The 22026-nt window shown below is 45.7% G+C and overlaps 1 protein-coding gene across 7 annotated transcripts in view; it reads left to right on the forward strand.

Moving 5' to 3' along the window:
• TMEM276 (transmembrane protein 276) overlaps window positions 1-14880 on the forward strand; it is a 100185-nt gene extending 85305 nt beyond the window's left edge. For 6 of the 7 annotated variants that reach the window (XM_069621791.1, XM_069621794.1, XM_069621792.1 and 3 more), the window contains one exon: window positions 12224-14880. In XM_069621791.1, coding sequence (XP_069477892.1) covers window positions 12224-12727 — 504 coding nt within the window. In that variant the 3' untranslated portion in view covers window positions 12728-14880. The remainder of the gene's footprint in view (window positions 1-12223) is intronic. The other variant, XR_011278684.1, reaches the window with a different exon arrangement.
• The last annotated feature ends 7146 nt before the right edge of the window (window positions 14881-22026 follow it).

The following is a 22026-nucleotide window of genomic DNA, read 5'->3' on the forward strand; positions in this document are numbered from 1 at the left end:
CTGCCGCGGGGGTACTTCCGGACAGTCTCTGAGGAGGTGCTGTTCTGAACCACAATACATGCACAGGTTATTGTCTTTTCTCCTCTTTCTTTCTTCGGGTGTTAAAGGACCTCTTGTGGTGCCAATCTGCATCAGCTCTTTGGAGTGGTGAAGTGGTAGGTGGCATAGGAATGTCCTGGTGGGTTGAAAAGTTTCGACTTTGCGCCGTTCTGACCATCTTTCTGATATACGAAAGTCCAGTTGCAAGACAGTTGACCAAAGGTCGGTCAGTGTGGCGGGTCTTGGTAGGTGTGCAAGCTCATCCTTCAATTCTTCTCAGTGTCCACGTCGGAAGATGGTGTACTGTGCGGTCTCGGGCCACCCACTTTCTGCTGCTATTCTTTTAAACGTGGAAATATAGGATAGTAGGTCACTGTTCCCTTGGCGGATGTCCAGTAACTGCTCACGGGCTACTTGCACGGACTCCTTTCTTTCGAAGGCTTCCTTGAATTGAGCCATGAATCCACTGTAGTCTTGTAAAAGGGGACTGGCACTGGTAACCAACGGAGTGGCCCAGGCCAAAGCATTCCCTGTTAGATTAGAGATCAGGAACCCTATGCGGGCTCGATCAGAGGAGTATGTCTGAGGTCTGAAGATAAAATGGATAATACAAGCCTCCATAAATTCCTTAAACCTGCGGGGTGAACCATCATATTTACCAGAAGTCAATGGTAGAGGAGGTAATTCAGTCTGCATCTTTTCGTGTTGGTCTACCTTTTGTTTGAGGGCAGCATTCTCAGCCTTAAGATTCTGGAGTTCTTGAGAAAGGCCCTGAACGGCAGTAACCAATTCCTGAATCTGTTCAGCCGAGGTCATGTCCGAGGTTCTTGGGCGTTGCAAACTGTCAGCTCTAGACTTCCCACGCTCTCCCAAATTCCACTCCTCCTCACCTGATTCTTCTGATGTTGACTTCCTCTTGGGTTCTTTATTTATTTATTTATTCGCATTTGTTTAGCGCACAGGCATCACAGAGGGCATTGTGGCGCTTGTTACAGGTATGAACATGACTTGTTGTACATACAGTGAAGTCATTACTTAGTTGCAAGAGAAGAGTAGTAGCTACAGGAGAGGAGGAGAGGAGAGGAGAGGAGGAGGAGGAGGAGAGAGTAAACGACACGAAGGAAGAGGAATTAGTTAAACAAGGTGGTTTTCAGTTTTTTTCGGAAGGCAGTGAGAGAGGTTTCTGCTCTGAGCGTGCTAGGTAGTGCGTTCCATAGCTTAGGAGCAATGTAGGGGAAACTTATTCCACCTGCTCTAGCTCGTTTGATGCGTGGGACCCTAAGTTGGTTTGTGTGGCATTGCCTAGTTGGTCTGGTGGAGTGAGATCTGGCTAGCGTATCAGACATGTATGAGGGTGCAGACAGGTTGATACATTTGTGTGCGGTGGTAAGGATTTTGAATGTAATGCGCTCTTTGACAGGTAGCCAGCGTGCTGCCTTTCTGGCTTGCGCGATGTGGTCCCTTTTTGGTATATTGAGAGCTGCTCTTAGTGCATGAGTCTGTGTTGTTTGGAGTTTATTGAGATTGGAGTTGGAGGTGCCAGCCAATACCGCATTACAATAATCTAGTTTGGCTCCAATAGTGGCTCTGGCAATAGAAAGGCAATTATCTTTGGTTAGGAAGGGTTTGATGGCATTAATGAGCTTAGTGCTCGGGGCGGAGGAGGAAACAATGGAGTTGACTTGCTTGTCCATGGAGAGTGAGGCGTCAATGTGGACTCCTAGTGTTTTAACAGACGGTAGAACTGGGATGACACAATAGTCTATGCAGAAGTTGGTGTAGAGTGGGAAGAGGTTCGTGAGAGAGGATTTTTGACCCAGGATGAGAATTTCGGTCTTATCTTCGTTAAGACATAGGCCGTTCGTGGCCATCCATGCTTGGATGGTGGCGTATATATTCTGGAGGGTGGCTGCGTCCTGATGGTAGAGTCCTGTGAGCGGGAGGAGTACTTGGGTATCGTCAGCGTAGTTGGTGTATGTGATCCCGAGTGCGTCCAGTTTATCAAAGAGAGGTTTGGTAAAAAGATTATAGAGGGTAGGAGCCGTACATGAGCCCTGAGGGACTCCATACCTGATGGTGGTAGGCTCTGCGTTAGCTATATTGGAAAACACTTTCATCACTCTTCCTTCGTGGAAGGAGGTGATCCAGTTTGTGGCTTGTTTGGAGAAATGTGCCGCCTGCGTGAGATGGTTCGTGAGGATGGCATGATCGACTAAATCAAATACCGCAGAGAGGGCTAGGAGGAGCAGAAGGGCCGGCTTGCCTTTATCTAGAATTAGGGTAATTTGGTTCTTCAGATCTAGTAAAGCGGTTTCAGTGCCATGACCTTTGCGGAATCCGGACTGCCATTTACCTAGGACAGCGTTGTTTTCCAGGTAGGACTGTATCTGCATGTGTGCAGCTTTATCTAAGATTTTTAGAAGAAATGGAACCGTTGTAATTGGCCGGTAGTTGTTAGGTTGGGCAGGGTTGGTTTCTTTAAGAGCGGGCGCACCCACACCTCTTTAAGGCTGTCAGGGACTTTGCCCATCTTGAATGAGGCGTTAATGAATGCTGTGATGATCGGTGTGAGGGGTGCCGCACACTCTTTAATGATGTTGGGGGGGCATATATCGCCTTTGCATTGAGATGGTTTAAGCTGTTTGAGGATGTGGAGAGCATCTGATTCGGTGATTGGAGAAAAGTTGAATTTGGAGGTGTGCTTATCTTTAGCGGTATTGACGGAGAGGGTGTGTTGGGGGTGCAGAGCCTTGAAGTGTTCTGCTATTTTATTTTGAAGAAGGTCTATTTTATTTAACATCGCTGTTTGGATGCTATTGCACCAGGCTTCATCCTTGACTATCTCATCTGTACAGATTGGGGGGACGGTGAGTTCTTTAAAGATGGTGAAAAGCTCTTTAGAGTGGGAGTTGGCTTCCATGATAGTTTATTGTAGGTTTCTGACTTCGCCTTAAATATGGCACTTTTGTATTTTTTAGAAATACAAAGAAAGTCTACTTTGGTGGCATCACAGGGATTGGCCTGCCATGTTTTGAGGGCTTGGCGCTTGCATTGGTGTAGATTTAATAAGTCCTCCGTGAACCATGAGTTGGAGTGAAACGATTTTTTTTCTTTTTTGTTTTCAAGAGGAGCTATGGCGTTGATGGCATGGGTGAGGGTGTCTTTGAAGATCTCTGCTCGAATGTTGGGGTTGGAGGAGAAAGGAGGTGTAGGCAGAGGTTGTTGAGAAAGGGACGTATATTGTCTGCTGTATGTTTTTTGTCACTTCTGGCTAGCTTGGCCGGTGAGAGTATCAGTGGTTTGGAGTATAAGGATATGGGGATGCAGAATTGAAGGCAGTTGTGATCAGACCATGGAAGGGCTGTGTTGGAGTTAAGGGTGGAGCCACAGTTGTGATCTGCCACCCATTCTCTCCTCTTCTGTGTTTTTTTTACGTGAGTAGAGGTAGGGCCGACGCCGAGTGGAAGCCACCCTGGCACCCTATTTGAGCAGGGATACAGGGGGAGACCCCCCCCCAGAGGGGCCAACGAGAGGAAAAAAGCAGATGCTTAAAAAACCTCTTATTGGTAGATCGGGTGAAGTGTAGACGGTTACCAGCGTCTGTGAAGGAAGGTAGCTGGAGAGATCTTGACTGAGTGGAGGGTCCGGACTGCAGCTGTGCTGAACCAATGGTTGGTAGGCGTAAAGGCAGTATCCACATGCTGGGTGAGAGACTTCCACCGGAACAGAAGAACAGGGAGGACAAGAAGGCAGAGGAGAGGGCCGGAGAAAAAGGAAGAAACAGAAAGGCAGGAAGGAAAAGCCAGAAAGGTAAGGGGAAGGAGGAGAGGGAAGGCGGGCGGACCGCCTAAAAAGAAAACCAGAGGCGAGGAAAAGAGTAGCGAGACCGGAGCCCGTCAAGGAGGAGACTGCTACGGTAAGAAGGAGGCAAAGCAGCGAGGACGGAGGGAAGAAAGGATTCGGGACGAAACCTGAAAAAAGGGCAGGACGCCAAGCGAGAGGAAAAATAGGGAAAGCGCAGGCACCCGGAGCACTAAGCGAAGGGTTGCAATGCGCCGTGCAGTGGAAGGGGCGGAGCTTAAGAAGGAAAGCAAAACAAGAAGAGAACAACTAGACCGCTAGATGTGGAAGTGAAAGGTGAAAGACTGGGCAATTCAATGGCGGATAAACTGTCATCTATTCCATAAGCGCCAAGGTGGAGGGCGCACAGAGCGCATAACAGTGTCCTTGGCAACCTTCCTGTTTGGGAAGGGGAGAAGACTAGCTGCCTTTGAGACTCTCTCAGCTTGAACAGCTTCGAGCTCCTTGGACTTACACAGATCAAACCATTGCTGCCTGTCGATATGAACTGCTTTGTTGGATCCAGTCGAGCCAGCTTGCAGCTGAAGACGAATCTCTGCTTCCACTCATCAAGACCCCGTCAAGTCTGCAAACTACGCGGACTCGACATCGCTGTCAGCATGAGGGTGAAATGGATAAATGTCAAAAATGAATGCTAAGCCGTATTGCTGCAATAATGGCAGTGGTGTCCCAGCAATACCATTGCACCACTGGCTGAAGTCAGAATTGGGTGGATTTTCAGGAGCACCGCCGGTGGCAGTGGTGATTGCGTCCATTGGTATTCCAGACAAAATCCAGCAAAGGCGTAATAAAGCCCAGAATGCTATGTTTTCAGTGCTATGTATTAGCCAGGCAGCAGCGCTTTGAGGGTTTGGGGTTTGTTCCTTTTGGTAGGCCAGTGTCGCTAGGGTTTCAATAGTTGAGTGGGTGTTGCTTTCAAGCACCAATCTCCATGGAATCGTTTTTCTTAAAGGAAACATGTAAGGATCCTGTTAAAAAGCTTAAGCTTAAAGACATTCTTTTTGACCGTTTTATTGATACGGACAAAAAGGATTCTATTTTGGTCACAGAAAAAAACTTTTTTGGGTGAGGCTGTTCAAATTTAAAAAATAAAATTAAAAGGAGGTCTGTGCAGGCCCTAATGTGCCCATTTTTATTTGTTAAAAGTAAGTCTATGGAACCAGGATCACTACCTCTGAGCCGATTTATTTGCGGTAATTGTTATGCAGCCATGATTGAGTTGCAACCAGTCCCTTGGCTACTTCGGTGAATTGGTTGTCCACTCCTTAAATGCAGAGGTCCATTGGTGTGTTATCTGCATACACGTGGAAATGCTGGCTTTGAGATCAGAAAAGGTCTGTAAAGGTTTTCCCAATGGGCAACACCACGATTGACTGCTCTCGGACAATGGATCTCAAGTCAACTAGTCTGACACTTTGAACACTCTCCACAGATCGTATGCTGGGGCTATCATGCCAAAGGTAACCGAGGGGTAACCGAGGGGTCAAGCAAGATGAGTATAGAAAGGGAGCCATCATCCTCCACTTCAGTTTCCCCAGACGTTCAGAGGGGTCAAATCTGTACCGCGATGATGATTAGCGCCTGAATGAGCAGGATCTAGAATGGATAGACGATGATGAGGATTAGTGCTTCATCAAACGGGATCTAGAATGCATAGACAATGAGCTATAATGCAAATTATCAAGGGGAGTCTTAGGAGTCCCTCTGCCAGACATTAGTCCTAGTTACAAGACAGGACCCCACCCTTGTTCAATGGACCCCTTGCTCACCCTGCTCACCCCTTGAACCCCTTGCTCACTATTCTTGGAGAGGCACAGCGCCACTCTACTGATGAGGTCCAACCGGACTGAAACACATGTCTGGTGTTGCTGATGGTACTCTTGTTCATAGGAGAATTGCCTAGCATTTCGGTGCTGGACTGCCCTAGGGCAGGACTAAGACTGATATGTTTTGGATATTTATTCTCTGTGAAAGATAGTAAGCTAAAGACTCTGGGTAAGTCTCTCGTAACCGGGACTAATGTCCAGCAGAGGGACTCCCAGGACCCCCCTTTGTTTTTTGCAATGAGCTAGAATGGCCTGGCTTTCGATGCGGATTGGTGTCTGTTCGAGGAAGGATCTAGAATGGATAGACAATGAGCTAGAATGGCCTGGATTTCGATTAGGATTAGCGCCCGTTCGAGCAGGATCTAACATGGAGCGACAATGAGCTAGAATGGGCTGGATTTTGATGAGGATTTGACAGTGGAAGGTTTTTTTGTAGGATTCATTTTCGGATTTTTGGAAGCTAAAACAGAGCAACCAGCAGACGATAGTTGCTGAGCCTGCTGGGGGTCAAATGGAGTGAATTTTTTAAAAAAATAGATTGTATTGCAGTTTTAACTAACTTTTCACAAAAAACAATGAATATACAAAACTAAAATCATGAGTACAGTAACATAAATACACTTAATCGTATACATAATTAATAAAAATGTACATTTATTAGACATCCAACTAAACATTAAAATATGAAAAGTTAAATAAAAAACAAAACGTGCTTCTCAATGGCTGTTATACATTTCCGAATAACTAAGATATTATTGGTCTCTACGTTTCGCTCTTTATGACCACAAACGGAGCTAATTTAGCCAGGATGTAATTGAAGAATGTTTAGATGGCGCTGCATGTTCAAGTGATCAGTTCAAAAGGTCAGGGTGCTGTGGAGATGCACTGAAGCCAGGGACCAAGGTGTCTCAATTTTTAGCAAAGATCTGGGCATATGCCACAATTCGATTTTAATCCTGTGGCACTCGCTGGAATACATACTGAATTGGTGAGACCCGAAAGATCACCTGCTTTGGTTGGGGGGGGGGGCGGGTAGAAGCAGTGAAAAAATGCATTGGACAACTTGGTGTGGCAGAGATAGGCACGGACTGCAAGACCGTCTGCCGTAGACGGAGGCCTGCCCTTTCGTGTAGGCACAGTGAGCCTGGATTTGGCCAACTGTGTAAGATATGCTGAGGGGGGATCTCCATGGTTACCCGGGAGCCGGTGAAAGTTGTGGCTAAGGACAGACTCCTACAGTTTGTCTCTAGGCCTGACAGAACAGTGGCCACTCATTCTTGGCAGAGCTACCAGGGTGAAACTTTGGAAGTGTCCCATTTTATGACTGTCAGTGCAACAAGCCTCTAACCTGTCACTGGATGCTGATGCCTTTGAGTTAATTGGCCGTTTTTATGAGTTCTGAGGAACACAATGGGGTTTTATGAGAACTTTGAGGCCTGGACACAATTTCCACATACCTAGCAGAGCGAAAAGTAAGGCTCGGTGGAAAGAGGTTACAGGAATATGCAGTGCACAGATGAGACTGCTCTGATTTTATATTGGCAATGGAACCACTGGTGGAGCGGATACGTGTTTGAATGGTCCAGTGTGGGAGTGAAGGGGAGGACCGAATCTCCCTCTATGCGCGTTGCCACCAGATATTCATAGGAGGACTGAGATGGCTGTGCCGTAGAGCAGTGGACGTTCTTAAGGAATCCTGGAATCCTAGTGAACTCAGAATGAAGTTGACCTTCCAGATACAAGGTGGAGGAGAAGCTATTCTGCTAGCACCCCTTTCTTACTTTAAATATCTAGAAATGCTGATCGTAAGTGGAAAGGAGCAATTTCTGGAAATGCTGTTGCAGCCGGTCACCTGGAGATTCTGGGCAGACGCAGGGCACTGTGTGGCATTACCACTCGGTATTGGATTGAGCATCTATTTTTCATAAAGCTCACCCTGCCAAGATTATGTGCACTGCAATTTGATGATCCCAAATCTGAGTTTGATCAAAATTGAGAGGGTCTTCCACATACTCATTTTGCTGCATGGTGCGCTACGAGTGGCCCTCCATGGCTTTATGGAGGTCAAGATGGAAGGTTGATGCAGTGTTCCGTCATGTTGCAAGGTATTACTTGGCATGGGAGAAATGTTGCTTACTTGGGGGCAGTAGGATCTCGCAGACCCGGCTTGAAATTGGACTTGATCGGCAACCACGGCCCACAAATGCTGTATAAGTAGCTGATGTACATTTCAGGATACTAGGTGTCCTTTTCAGCTTCAGGGTCGGGACCGAAGTATAGCATTTGTAGTTGAGGCTTGCTTTACAGGTGCTTCTAACGGGACAATATGGCCTACCTGAACTCCCCATGGGAAGCCAACTTATTGTAGGGAGACTTGTAGCTGATATTGAGCTTTTATAAGATATTAACCTTCATGGCAAAGTGTTTAGACTGGCTCCGAGACAAATGGGGGAACAAGGGGGTAGAACCTGGGTACATTGGTTGTGGAAGATTTTAGAGTGGGATTAAAACGGGTCCTATGGAAATAGATTTCTTCTCGAACATGGTCAGACCAATCCTGTTCAACATGTTACACAAACTATTACTACAACGTGATTCCTAGACAGAGGGAAGAGCTTCTAATCCAAAGTGTCTCCACTGCTCGCTTGGAAAGTCTCACACTGCCGCATGGTGATCATATTGGGAACAGATTCACATGGTCATTGGGTCCATCCACTCAAGGCAGTGCCCAGGATGACCCTCCTGGGCTGGCACTTCGAGGGTGAAGTCGGCCTAATCAGATTTAAGAAACTGCTTGTGTCCACTACCATGGTGGCACAAAGAGGGATATTGCAGTCAGATGGGGAGGGTGAGCTTTGTCCTTAGTGCCAGGACTTGGAAATGGCTTTATGCATGTCTCTTCAGCAAAAGGTGTACAGAGCCAGGGCATGTCCCGGAAACATGGTATGATTTCTGTGGCATGTGAGCATCAAATGGCTGTGTATGCTCACCCTGTGAACACACAGAATAAAATGGCCGCATGGACAACTCCATCCCTCGATAGCTAGAAATGCGCTTCCGTCCGGGAAAATTGTATTGTTTTATTCCGGCAATACCTTGATGAACAGATAGTGTTACCTATGGAGGGTTCTCTTTTAAAATGTCCTAGGAATTGGAAAATGTGACTATATCTGTTAAAAATGTATGGGCAAGTACATTTTGTTTACCCTCTTGATTTCGGTTTATCCTCTAGCCACCTCAATAGCCGTGTGCATGCATATATGTCCTCAATGCCAATTTCAGTGTACTTCATGTTAGAATTGCTTTAGAAGAAAGTTTCCTGCTTGATGAACAACAAATTCCGTCGCAATTAAAAACCAAGTGACTGCACTTCTTAATTCAGGGGTTGAGCGACTGAAGCTACAATCCCTTTGCGCAGGTCTCTACCTTTCTCAGTCTGCTTTAAGCTGCTGCTGTAATAGTCATTCAACATCATGTCTCACAACAACCTTTGTTTAATGTGAGGTTTCCGGTTTGTCTTCAAGTATAGGTCAAGCTGCCCTCCTTAAATCCCGCTCCGCTATATGCTGTGTTTGGAAGTCTCTCAAAAGGTAGTAGCCTACCCTCAAGTTCTCTTTGCCTAGAGAGTGATATAGTCTCCCAAGCCCCATCCCCTATGAATCAATCATCTAACTGATGTGTCACTGAGGGCACCATCCAACACCACGTGTCCATCCTTTAATCTACACACAAGCCACATTAGACTTCACTTGACTTCCTGGCCTTCTTTCGTACTCATTATGGGCCTCATTCCGACTTTGGCGGTAGCCGTGCCGGTAATTACCGGCACGGCTGCCGCCAGAGTCAGGGGTTTACGGCACCCGGCAATGGGGACGTACCAGGGCATTCCAGCCCCGGCGGATCAGGTACATCCCCATTGCCGGGTGCCGGTATTTATTACTCCCCATTCCCATTTGAGCCTCATAGGGATCAATGGGAATGGGGAGGGCAGATGCACCGGAACCATTTATGAATGGTGCCGGTGCATCCATCAAGGTCTGCTCGCGGGTGCCGTTCCGCCCGCCATGTCAGGCCTGGCAGGTAGAAGGGCACCTGCAAGCAGACTTGTAGATTTCCGGTCCGGTAACAACGGTGCCAGTAACTTACCGGCACCGTTGTTACCGGACCCGCAAACATGTTGCAGTTACTATGTTAAAGTCTTCTCAGCAATAGGATTTTCATTGTTTTTCCTGTGGCTTTGCTTAGTTTATTTTTGTTTAAGCATTAGAAAAGAAATGAACAGGGGGTTACAACTTTACACACACCCTTTATTAGTTTCCTTTCTACCGCCTCCCACCCAACCCATTTTCCTAACTTTCTTTGCTAGGAGTTGACCTGTAATGAAAAAACTCTTCTGAAAAGGCTTACCTATGATCTGGAATTCATACCCATCAATGTATCCCTCTCCTGGGTGCTGGACAACACTCACTCTGGGCTCTGCTCCTATTAATTCGGTAGTAGAGTCATCTTAAAAAGTGTTTAAAGAAAAGGGTGAAAATATCTCCTCATTCTACCCAAGCTAAATAAATGCCCACGTTATTCCTGTCTCTGCTTTCAAAGTCCTGCAGACCTTGGGCGTGTGTAAAATGCTCAAGTTAAGCAAAACCTCTGCCAATTCCTTGCCCGCTGCCCTTGCTCGCTACTGATATGCATTCTGCCATGTCCTTTTTTTTTTTGTCGATGGCCTTAAATTGGATTTTTCCAAACCTTACCATCTCTGATTTTATTACCCTTCCATATACATGGCCTATTAGCAATGCTTGTCCGCCACAAGGTTAAACACGCATGTAGAGGTTTCCGATGAAAATGAATGCCTTGATTTACAAATGGTATCCCGAAGTCTTGTATTGACCACAGGCGGGCCATATCACTTTTCAGATCAAGTATGATTGTCAGGCTTTTACTCGGTACAAGAACTGGCTAAAAAGAGATCCTAGGCCTGGTCCCTGGATCCCGCTCCCATTGGGTAGGCATCATATTAGTCACGTTCTAGTGCGGTGGATGCCAACTCTTCATAGATGCATGAGTCACTGGGGGATGCCCACACATTTATCCTTCTGAAAAGCTGTGCTCTAGTCAGGACTAGGGGGGCATGGGTTCAGGAACACAGCACGATGGCCTGTAAAATATAGTATGAGTAGCACCTGACCATAAGCAACCTCTGGTGAGAAGTATGACCTCTTTACACACCAGGATATTTGATTGGGGGAAAGTAGTATGAAGCAGGAAGATCTTTCACTGTAGCATGGAGGGAAACTGGGTCAAGGTATTACTTGATTGAAGAAGGAATTAGCTTTCTGGCTCTATTGCCCCTACACCTGGCAAACTCGCTGCGAAATATTTTCCTCAAGGCCCTGGTTTGGAACGCCTCACAAGACTGGTTCCAGAAACAAAGTGGGCCGTGTCAGGGTGGAGCGCGGTTTCGTCTTGGCATTAGGTCTCCAATATGGAAAAAGTTTGAAAAGGCAATGTCTCGCCACCATCCACATCTTTTTATGTTCCTTTCAATTAAGGCAGATCCACAAACGGAAGTCCTCTATGTCTACATCACTCGTGTTTGCAATGTTTTCTTTACTTCTTGCTGATTTGCCATCCCAACCTCCGATGGTGATGCACTCCAGCTGTGATCAGCCAATCTCCTGTTTCGTAGTGAGGTTGGATGCACGGACTGTAAATCTTTACATGAGTGTCAGGTTAGCCTTCGGTCCCTTCTAGAAGGAGTGGGAGGCTGCTTTCTTGGGACGCCGCTTCCACAAGGTTAAGATTCCTAACACAGCAGACCAGTCAGCTCTGTCTAATTCCGTTGGCCAAAGTGGCTCTGACAACTGCCAAACAAGATATCGACTTCTTCACGGTATTGTTGAGATTTTGCCCAGAAATACATGCCCTTTGATTGAACCCCTGAAACAGGAAAGTGCAATGACGCTTTCAAGCAGGTACTGGGGGCGGGGGGCATGCGGAAGTGCATGGACAATTATTGAGAGGACATGGCTGGAAGAGAAGGGTTACCCATGCCAGACCCTGACTCGCCTCCTTCTATTTAATTTGAACTTACAGAACAGGAGTATGTTCCACCATGAGGTTGACGAGGCAGCCATCTAGGTTTTGCAATAGCCATCTAGGCAAAATGTGCGCTGTAAACGCTGGCGAGCACGTCATCTTGTTAGCTAATTTCTGGCATGAAAGTAAGAAATATGATTTATATTAGAATAAAGCATTGACGTCTACCCACTGACCATCTGTGTGGTGTATGAGCCACAGCAGACCTCTGTATCTGCCATGCAAACTTGAGGAATATTTTAAAAAGTATATCTTGTCTAAACCTTTTCTCTTGGTCTGGTAGTGGGCACATTCTTGATTTGTTGACCTGGCCTGTACTACCACACGCTTGCTGCATGCCATATGCCAGATTGCCTGGTCCTTTGTTGATGATTAACGGGTTTCTCTTTATCTTGCAGGTGAATAGAGGGGCTGCAGCTGGGTTCTTTCTTCAAGCCATCACCTCCGCCGTGGGCGCTGCTTGCTTTCTTCTTGCCCCTCTGGGCCTACACCTGGAAAGCCTGGTTGTATCTGGCGCTTGGATGTCGTCGGTCATCGGCCGCCCGCTCCTTGCTTTTGGATTCCATTGGCTGCACGGGGACCATTCTACTGCTAATGGCACTCTTGTATGCGGTCTGCTGCTCGCTGCCGGTTTCCATTCCTTCACCGCTGCCAGCAGACAGATGGTGGCCCATTCTGTGACGCTGGCTGCTTCGATCAGTACCCTCATTATTTCAATTCTTGTAGGGAATTGTTATGGGATCTTGGGTAGCGTTACTGTCGGCACGACTGGACTGATACCAACAATGAAGGCAGATCAGCTGCTCCTGCTGTGGAAAGATGATGTGTTGAACTATGCCCTGTTGGTGGGAATGCTGGCATTCCAGAAAGCCTTCAGGACTCTTAACCTTGACCTGGTGTAGGTGAAAGTCCAGTAATGATGTCCCTGCATGATTACCTGGTGTTTGATAATCACTAGAGGTGTACCCACTTGCAGACATGCCTGACATGCTGTGTACTGGATGGTATTGCGCAGAATACATGTATGAGCAGACATTCCAAATGCTTGAGCCCACAGCTGCTTGTAGGAACTGTTTCTCGCTTTTCCCATTCTCCATGTTTATGCGCTGTGATTGGGCACATCAATGACTTTTAAAAAAAGCACAGAGTCCTAGTGTGTGCTGGCAATGACTGGAAAGATTGCTTGGTGGTTCACAGGAAATGTCTGACACCAAAACTGAGCACCGTACTTGGGGTTTGGTGGAAAGAGTTTTCATGATTCTTTATATCATGAGTTGGTTGCCCACTACAACAAAGACTATTCTTGGCATGAATACATTTCTAATGCCACAAGGGACCAAACTGCAGAAATCATTTGTCTGATGGAGAAGTTTATGGAGAAGGTCATTGAGTTTTTAATAGCCAATAGTCCATAACCAAGCATTGTTATGCCTTATCTCTATGAGCCTAATCCTTTCCTGAAGCTGGTGTCCTCTCTGCTGATAGACTTCAGGTGTTTGTAACATGTGATAAACATTACAGTGGCTTTGACTTGGCCTACTGTTGGGGACTCTGGGACATGCCGCCACCGGGCCTGATCTGCAAGTATACCTAGTTCTCTTTTTTGGAGCGTAACTTGATTTGGCCCGTGCGGGTACTCTGCAAGCAATGAGGGTTAAGCTGGGTTTTGCAACCTTATTGACCGCAGTGCTGTTCAGTAACTCCAGTTATTGGCCCTCGTCTGAATGTAAGGCTTGTACTATAGGATGGAAAGGGACAGCGATGAGCATTATTGACTGGCTCTGAGGTAGGTATTCCAGTTTGTGCACGGCCTTGCGCATGTGAAGTCCTCAGAGGCGAGGAAGAGGATGGGAGCAGGATGGGCATGAAGGTTACCCCCCATTCTCCCTGCTGTTGCTCTCACATATGTATTATAGAGCCGGCGAGGGTAGGCGATGGCATTATAGTCTTGATGAAGGCAATGGGGGGGGCCCTCTGAGTTTATGCACTGTAATCCTTCCATATTATCATATCTCTTACTGTTTGCTCTACACGCATGGTGGCTAACCTCTTTCCTCCACCACATCAGCTCTTTCGATCTGCCTTTTGAGGGGTGTAATGCATAATTACCTAATCTGTAGCTGTGTCCTCATCTTGCCAACCAGGTGGAAATGGAGGGAGGCGTGGCTGGGACAAATCTGGTCGAATTTGGGGCATCTCCGGAGTGTGTGAAAGAAAGACCGAAGCTGGAGTCCTGTGGCAGCATCCCCGAACCTTTAAGTCTCTGCCGATTTACCATGTCTTCCCACGGGTAGGGTGACCAGATTCAAAAAGGAAAAAAACCGGGACAGGGCAACTAACATAAAAGTAGGACTAACTCTTGAAAGTGGCTGTGAAGGCACTACACTTCAGTAGAGGTTGGAAGAGACGGTGGTTTAAGTTTTACTGTTCAAATAATTTAACACAAACTAACACGAACTGAAGTTGTAAAATGCAGCATTTCATATGTGTCAGATTGTGCCTGTCAGCAATAAAGACAACTACCAAGAACCGGGACCACTGCACTTTCCAATGGAAGCATAATCTTGAGAAAGGGGGACAGAGCACCAAAAACCGGGACAATCCCGGCAGAACCGAGACGTCTGGTCACCCTACCCACAGGAGCTCTATTATCAGAGCTCATTAGGGACATGAATACTAATGGGTCCTCTGAGAGACCTTATGTCCCTCAGGCTCTGGGTCCACCATCTAGCCTCCCCCTACAGTGAGTGACCTTGCACTGCTTACTGCATGCACTCCACTGGTGGTTGGTAACCTTGGCAGGGAGTGTGGCATGTTTATGCTCTGGCGATCAGCATACTTGCTATGTCATCTTTTGTGTTTTGTAGTAAACTCTTTAAGTGTTGGACCAAGCCCTATGTCACGTGGCACATTTTGATTGCGTAGTTATACACAAATGGTATTCAGCCTTCCCCTTACATTACTTCCAGTGCTGGACATGGTGATACACATCAATAGAGATGCAAAGAAGAGCTACTGCAAGACTAAACCTAAATAAAAAGCCCCCTCGCCCCCAGCCCAAAGCAGTGATTTCAGACTCGCACAAACAATATGTTCCTCTGTTTTTACAAACCTCTTTACTTAAAGTGGTCATTTTGGTCATTACTTTTTTTTATAAGTGTTTTTTAAAGTATTATCGAGGGGTCCCACATACCCCCTCACTACCACATGTCACCACCCTCCTAGCGCTACCTATACATACAAAAACGGGTTGAATTCTGGTTGTGTAAAAGTGGATGACCACACTGACCACGGTAAAAAAAAGGTGCTTCTTTTCATGTGCTCTGTTGGAAAACATCAGTGCTGTGCCCGAAGACTGCATGTACATGATGAAAATTTGAAGACTTGGGGGACAACACCCAAATTCAAAGCTCAGAACCTTGTCAGGCATGTTATTTCCTTGCAGTCTTTGGCATGTACCCCTGCCTCCTTCAATGTTTTGAATGCATTGATCAGAGATAATCAAGCACAGGTTTGTATGTGATGTCTTGTGAACTTTGGGAAAGAACATTTTCCTATTTACAATTATAGTTTAATTTGTTTGTTTTTATCTGAACTTTTACAAACACTTATTAGGACAATCAAATTTACATAATACTACAAACAAGTAATATAAATACGACATTTAAGTAATAACTAAAACGCTAACAGTTTAGAGCAAATAGACAATCGGACAATCAAGCTTGCTGCTCTGTAAAATCAAGTCATTCGTTCAACATCTTGAGTCTGTAACTCATGCTTAGACTTTCTTTAACTGTCGCTTGGATGACTGTATGCGTTTGCCACTAAACAAAAGGGGAGGAAGGATTAAGCCCCCTTTTATTTTCACAGGTGTACTTTGATCTGACACCAAAGACGATATAGTGCTATCTGGACCGATTCGGATTCGGTGTTCAAACAATAATTCCAGAAGTCATCGGTTTTAATGGAATCGTAATGGCTCACGAAATGACTCACGAAATGAAATGACCCAGAATGCTCATGTCTCGTACTTGTGGCAACACATTGGGTTAAAACATCTCTGGAAGTCTCCAACATGCCCGGGTTTTTGCATAAACGGCAGGCTCGCTGTTCTGTAGAGATTAAATCTGCGTACCAACGGGCTGGGACTCTTGATTAAATAAGCTTGGGTCCCTAAATGTGTATATGTGACACTGGATACATATTTGTAATTTTGTAATGCTTCAAGATGTACATAGTTACTTAACCAGTCCCATTGTTCCATCTTCTTGTTATAGATATTCTTTAAGATCTTGAATTGGGTGCCGCGTTTAAAGCCGGGGAACCACTGGATGGATTGGAAACCTTCTTCATTCAGTCTATGGTAGTCTTTCGTTTTTCTCTATGGTACAACATCGTAACTTTTTCCCAATATGCCAGCAGGGGACACTTGGGGCTCAGTCCTTGATGTAATATAAAGCGTCCCTCTGCGGATCAATGCCTGGGCCTTCAGAGAAACCAGACCTAATTCAAGCCTCAAATAAGCCATAGAGGTAGCTGGTGGGAGGCTCAGGATTTTTTTCCAAAAAATACCCTTTAAGGTGTCCAGCCAGGATAGGTCCCTCGTGGCAAAGGCTTCAAGCCCATCGAGAATAGCAGGTACAAAATTCCCCTTATAGAGTTTGAGTATTCCCTCAATAGTATATCCTACTGTCTGTCTAGAAAATCAGTTAATAACATAAGTTAATTGACAGGCTTTTCACCTCTTGCCTTCGATAACGGTGTGATAACCGCCACGGGCGGACAGCTCTAATCCCAAATAGGTGTACCTGCCCATATATTCCATTTTTCCTAGATCGAATCCTAGGTTTCTTTGCTAGATCTGGCCATCATTTTTGGTGTTGTTCGTGTTGAGGGCTAGATCGCTTTTGGACATATTCAATAAGGGCACTAAACTTACTTTTCACGCCACTGAGACCAAATCGTCGGCGTATAGGACACTAGTTACAGAGCTGGTACCTATTTTTACTGGGCATCCTATTTCGAACAATACTGATTTAGGAAGATCTGATAAAGGTTAAACAACAGGGGGCCCAGCACACAACCTTGTTTGACTATTGACCAATGTTGACAATGATCCTGAATCGTCCAATTGGACTTGCGCTCCAGTGTTCGTATGCAGACTAATTATTATGTCCAGTAGCCAATCAGAGCATCACAACATACTCGACTTCTGCCACAAGGTGCCATGGTTGACCGAGTGGAACGCCGCACTAAAGTCAATGAAGATTAAGTATAATACTGGGTTGCCCGTCTTACAGGTTTCTGGATCAGTGAACCTACCAGCCTGATATTGTTTTGTACTTGACCCAGGGCAAAAACAAGTCTGTGTTGGGTGCATTAAGCTGCAGTCATCAGCCCACCTCTGCATTGCCGCGAACACAAATGATGCAAACAATGTGTCCACGTTACATCGAGGAGTGAGAGCAGCCGATAGTTTTCAGGCTGAACTTATCTCCTTTTTGTTAAACAGGGAGCAAAATAGCATGCTGCATGTTTTGGGGAGCACATCCTCTCTATAAACCTTATTGAATAAGGTTTTAAGTATCCCAGCCTATTCTCTTGGGTTTGCCTTGAGTATGGCATTGTACAGGCCATTTGGCCCAGATGCTCGTGAGCCCTTAAGATGTGTGATGGTGGTGTAAATATCCTCAGTTTCAACCTTCAGTGACCAATGGTCTCTTCCCCTGTGTTCTTGGACCGTGATATCTGGCTGTACACATTTTGATTTTATATGCAAAGTCAATTTTTATGCCAAAACAGGGTTGACTATTTATCGATGGCTATCCCCTTTAGCCTTAGACAATAATTGCCAAATTTCACGCAAGTTCTTACTACGTAAGGCAGAGAACATTAGTTCTGATGTTGCTTTGCAGCCGACGCTTTGCTTCAATATCAAAGGCATTTTTATGCTTAATATTGTGTATTACCAATTGCCTTTGTCCGAAGGACCCAGACTCGGATGCGAATAAACTCAGACTTTCCTCCATTTCGGGTACGCTGTATAAGGCAAACAGTGATAACTCATTGCTAAAAAGCTGATGTGCCAACCTCGTGGCTTTTACAATGTTTTTTGGAGTCCTACATATCCGATTTCCAGAATGGTTTTCTTTTCACCCCCATCACCAGTTAGTCTCCTGTGCAAATCGCCCATATTCAGGGTGAATGCCAAGATGGCATGATGACTGAAATTTGTGCCCCGGACCACTAAGGATTCGACTTATTCCGCACAGTCATTGCTAGCGAAGAAATAGTCCAAGATGGACGATTTGTTGTACATACTACAGGTACACTGGCCTGGGATATTGCCAGATGCTCTTCCGTTCAGCATAGTCAACCGCCATTCTTTAAAAAGAGCCACCCATTTCGCCCCTTGCTGTCTCGTCATCACACTATAAAGGGCTAGCAAAGTTGTATCAACCGCCCTGGTTCCCTACAGCAAGCATTTAAACCTCCCCCCCCATTCAGATAAACTTGTGGCTGGCTATAATCAGCCAGTCTGCACACAAAGAATCAATACATTCAAATATGGCTTCCAGGTTGGTTATGGCAGGGAACACATATCCATTAACCAGAAGCATAGGAATAGGTATTACCCGCTCACCCCCATCCACCACCACCTCGATAGCCATAACATTTTCTGTACCAACAATCAGTCTTCTACTCTGCACAGTTAGGCTTAGCCTTATTCCAACAATTAAGCCACCAAACGGGCGGCCACGTGTAACCCCCCCCAGCCAGTTCCTGAAACAGGACAAATCCCTCCAAGTATATTGTTTTCATGAGCCAGGTCTCTTTCAGGAACATCATATTGTATTCCTAAAGGAGGGGAAGAGATTCTTTAGGGTCCGGAAAGTGACTGCGGCCTCTGGTGTACCAAGATGCCACCTTAGCAAACATTTCTTGAACTATTCCCAGCCTAATGCATCCTCCCATGGGGATAACAGCCCTGTCCCAGTAGCGCCAGATGATAAAGCAGCCACACCACCTTTTACAGCCTGCAAAGCCAGCTGGACATCTTCTTATTTCTTTGGGGGCACATGGATGGGCAGTCCACAACATTACTGAGATCCAAAAACTTGAAATTAGGCGCTGGACAGTGGTTCCTTAGTATCCAATGAGTATCAATTTCCACACACGTTAGGTGTTTGCAACACTTGTTGATTTATTTTTCCTTCAGTAATTCACACATTGGTTGTCACTCTTGTGACCAACATATTCTTTGCTAAAACTTCATATGTGTTAGAGAGTATGTGATATACTTTTATTTCATTAGTGCTGAAGCGTGTTTCAACCTTTGAGGTCTTTCTCAAGGCAAATGTAGGGTTAGCGTGTTCCCGGATGTTTGGAATTGAAATTCTTATGTTCAGCAATGGTAGAAGGTACACCTCTTACTCTCGAGTGAGTGTCCGTGTAGTCTCCTGGTCTTGCGGTGAACTGCTTCCGTCGCTCACTGAAGCAAAGTTTATGTTGGTCACAAGAGTGACAACCAATTTGTGAATTACTGAAGGAAAAATAAATCAAGAAATGTTGCAAACACCTAACGTGGGCGGAAATTGATACTCATTGGATATTAAGGAACCACTGTCCAGCGCCTAATTTCAAGTTTTTGGATCTCAGTAACCCAGAACAACCCTTGCAAACATTGGGACCTTGGTCCCTCTGAGATCCACCTGACAGGCGGCAGGCAGCGTAAAGAAGATGGTAACGCACACACTAGCGCAAGACCGCCAGTCCTAACAAGCTCGCAAACCACTTGAACTAGTTCACAACATTACCTACATTTAAGATGGCTGCCCGATATGCTCTGATAAGGGCTGGGACTTCAGGGGTAACACAATGTACACGTACATAGTTTCTGCCTCTTGAGGCCACCGGTTCCACAATCAGAAGAGGATAAATCACGCAGGGCAATGACTTTATTACAAACTGTCATCAAATCTGATCTGCTGCGTTTGTCTGAGAAGGTTTAAGGCCCTCGGCCCATCGTTGGGAATTCACATCTAAGGTAGGGGAATCGTGTTCTGAATTTTCGCCTGATTTTGGCTAGGACAGTCAATGGTTAATGGGTTGTTGGGCTCCAGTGCTGAATTACAGTCAACCTAATACACCCCAAACCTTGCAATCGCTTATTAAGAGACTCTATGCTCTGCCCTGTTTTAGCACTCCTTCCAAAATTACCCCGCACAGTTTTAACAAACGTTTTACTGCAAAATGCACAACGCCTGTTGATGTTTTGTTTGTATGCATTTGGTCTGCCTCGTCACTGCTACATATTGTATTTTGGGGAACATCTTCATTGGTGGGGTTGGGAAACAAGTTAGGCGAGGCTGAGAGACGCTGACTCCCTTCCTAAGGCAGAGAAGGAAGGAGGGAGGGGGATGCTCATGTATCAAGATTACTTCCTGATTTAAATCCCGGACCCACAGTGTCAACAGTTGAATCTACATCTCCGGTGCTAAACCCCGTAGTGGCTTGAAGGGTGTAGCAGAGCGCCAGGAGATAATTGTTATTAATGTCCCCAAAGTCTGAGCTTGACCCATTTGGGGTTTTGCCTGCAACTTTATTGCCGTTTTCCAATAGGTCTGGCTTAACCCCTTGGTCGAGATGTTAGTAATCAGTGATTTTTCATGTGTCACTAGACTCTGCCCACCTGCTCCGCCCTTGAATTTAAAAAAGAAAAAGCAAACACTAGGGTCTGATGCTAGCTATGGGTAGGATTTGCTAAATATATGGTGTCTCCGCCCACATTCGATGTGATTGGCCACAAGAAGTATGTTGGTAGCCAATCACATGGACGTGTGCACAGAGTTGCAGGGACTTGGAAACATCCCAGAGACTCAACGCTCTTCCCTGGAAAAGTGTCTGGAAATTAGGAGTCTTCGGGTTAAACCTAAAAACTAGGCTGGTTCGTACATCAGCATACGAAGAATGGAACAGGTAAAACATGCTGTCAAATATTCTTTCTGCCAAATAGACATTGTTGGGGTATCTTCTTCGGATAGGTAGGGCCCTACAAGTCCACACCGCTGACATCATCCCCAAGTGGACACATTGCAGCCACATCCAATTTGCTATCACACATGTGTCAGCTCCTGTGTGATGTGCATTCTTGCCTATGTGGTGTGCTGGAGGAAGGAGTCAGACAAAGTGGTGGCATAATGAAAACACTTTTTTATTACATAATAAGGAAAAAAGGCCTAACTCTGCCTATGCTAAGTGGGTTTTGCCTACCTAACTCAGGAAAACTCGGGTGCTCGTCGTCTGGGTGGTTGTCCAAACTCTAGCCCATACCACTATGCACAGAAACAACAACACCAGAAGAATGACTCCCATCTCCTGGTTAACCGATATCAACCCTAGTGGTTGTGTCAAAGTCTTAACTAAGAGTACATGTTCCACAAGAATGTAAAGTGTCAGGAGAATGCCTCACTTCTCTTGATACACTGAATAAAGTTCTTGACGATCCTTTGCCAATCTGTAGCTGTGACCTCTGGGTTAGCAAACGGTGTACTATAACCAGGAGAGTGCCACCCCTCTCCTGGTTCACTTAGATGTCTGGCAACAGTTCTTATTAAGCTTTGAACTTCTCTCCAGGCTTCTCAGGTTTAGTTTAAATGTTCCACAGTCTTCTAGTTTCTGTGGTTTAATGATACTTGGGCAAACTTTGTAAGAGGAGATCACTCCAAAGGTTCACTTCACTTTGATTAACTTTGCCACATTCCATGAGACGAGGCAGTTTACTCCTGAGGCTTTGGTTATCTTTATCTTTACCAGAATTACTGAGGTGAGGTAGATCACTCCTGATACACTTCTCACTGACAATGTCACTCTGGGTACTTCTTGATGCTTTGATCAGGTTTACAACAATTATTGAGACGAGGGAGATTCCTCCTGAAGCTTTAAATAGTTTTTCAACAATTACTGTGACGAGGATCACTCCCAATGCACTTCTCAGGTATTTTAAACAAAACTCTTACCGGTTTTCTATAGCTCCCGGTACCTTCTGTTTTCTCCGGGCAGCTTACAGGTTCTTCCTGGGATGTGAGGTTGTCTCCCTTCTTACGGGCACCGACCGTACCCCTCTTGCTGCATTCTGCTACTTGTGGTCTGCTCTGCGAGATTGTGTTGCTTGCTGCGGTTCCTGCTACATCTGGGCACT

The sequence above is a fragment of the Ambystoma mexicanum genome, chromosome 5q (genome assembly GCF_040938575.1).
Source record: "Ambystoma mexicanum isolate Mex_15411 chromosome 5q, UKY_AmexF1_1, whole genome shotgun sequence".
Taxonomy (NCBI): Eukaryota; Metazoa; Chordata; class Amphibia; order Caudata; family Ambystomatidae; genus Ambystoma; species Ambystoma mexicanum.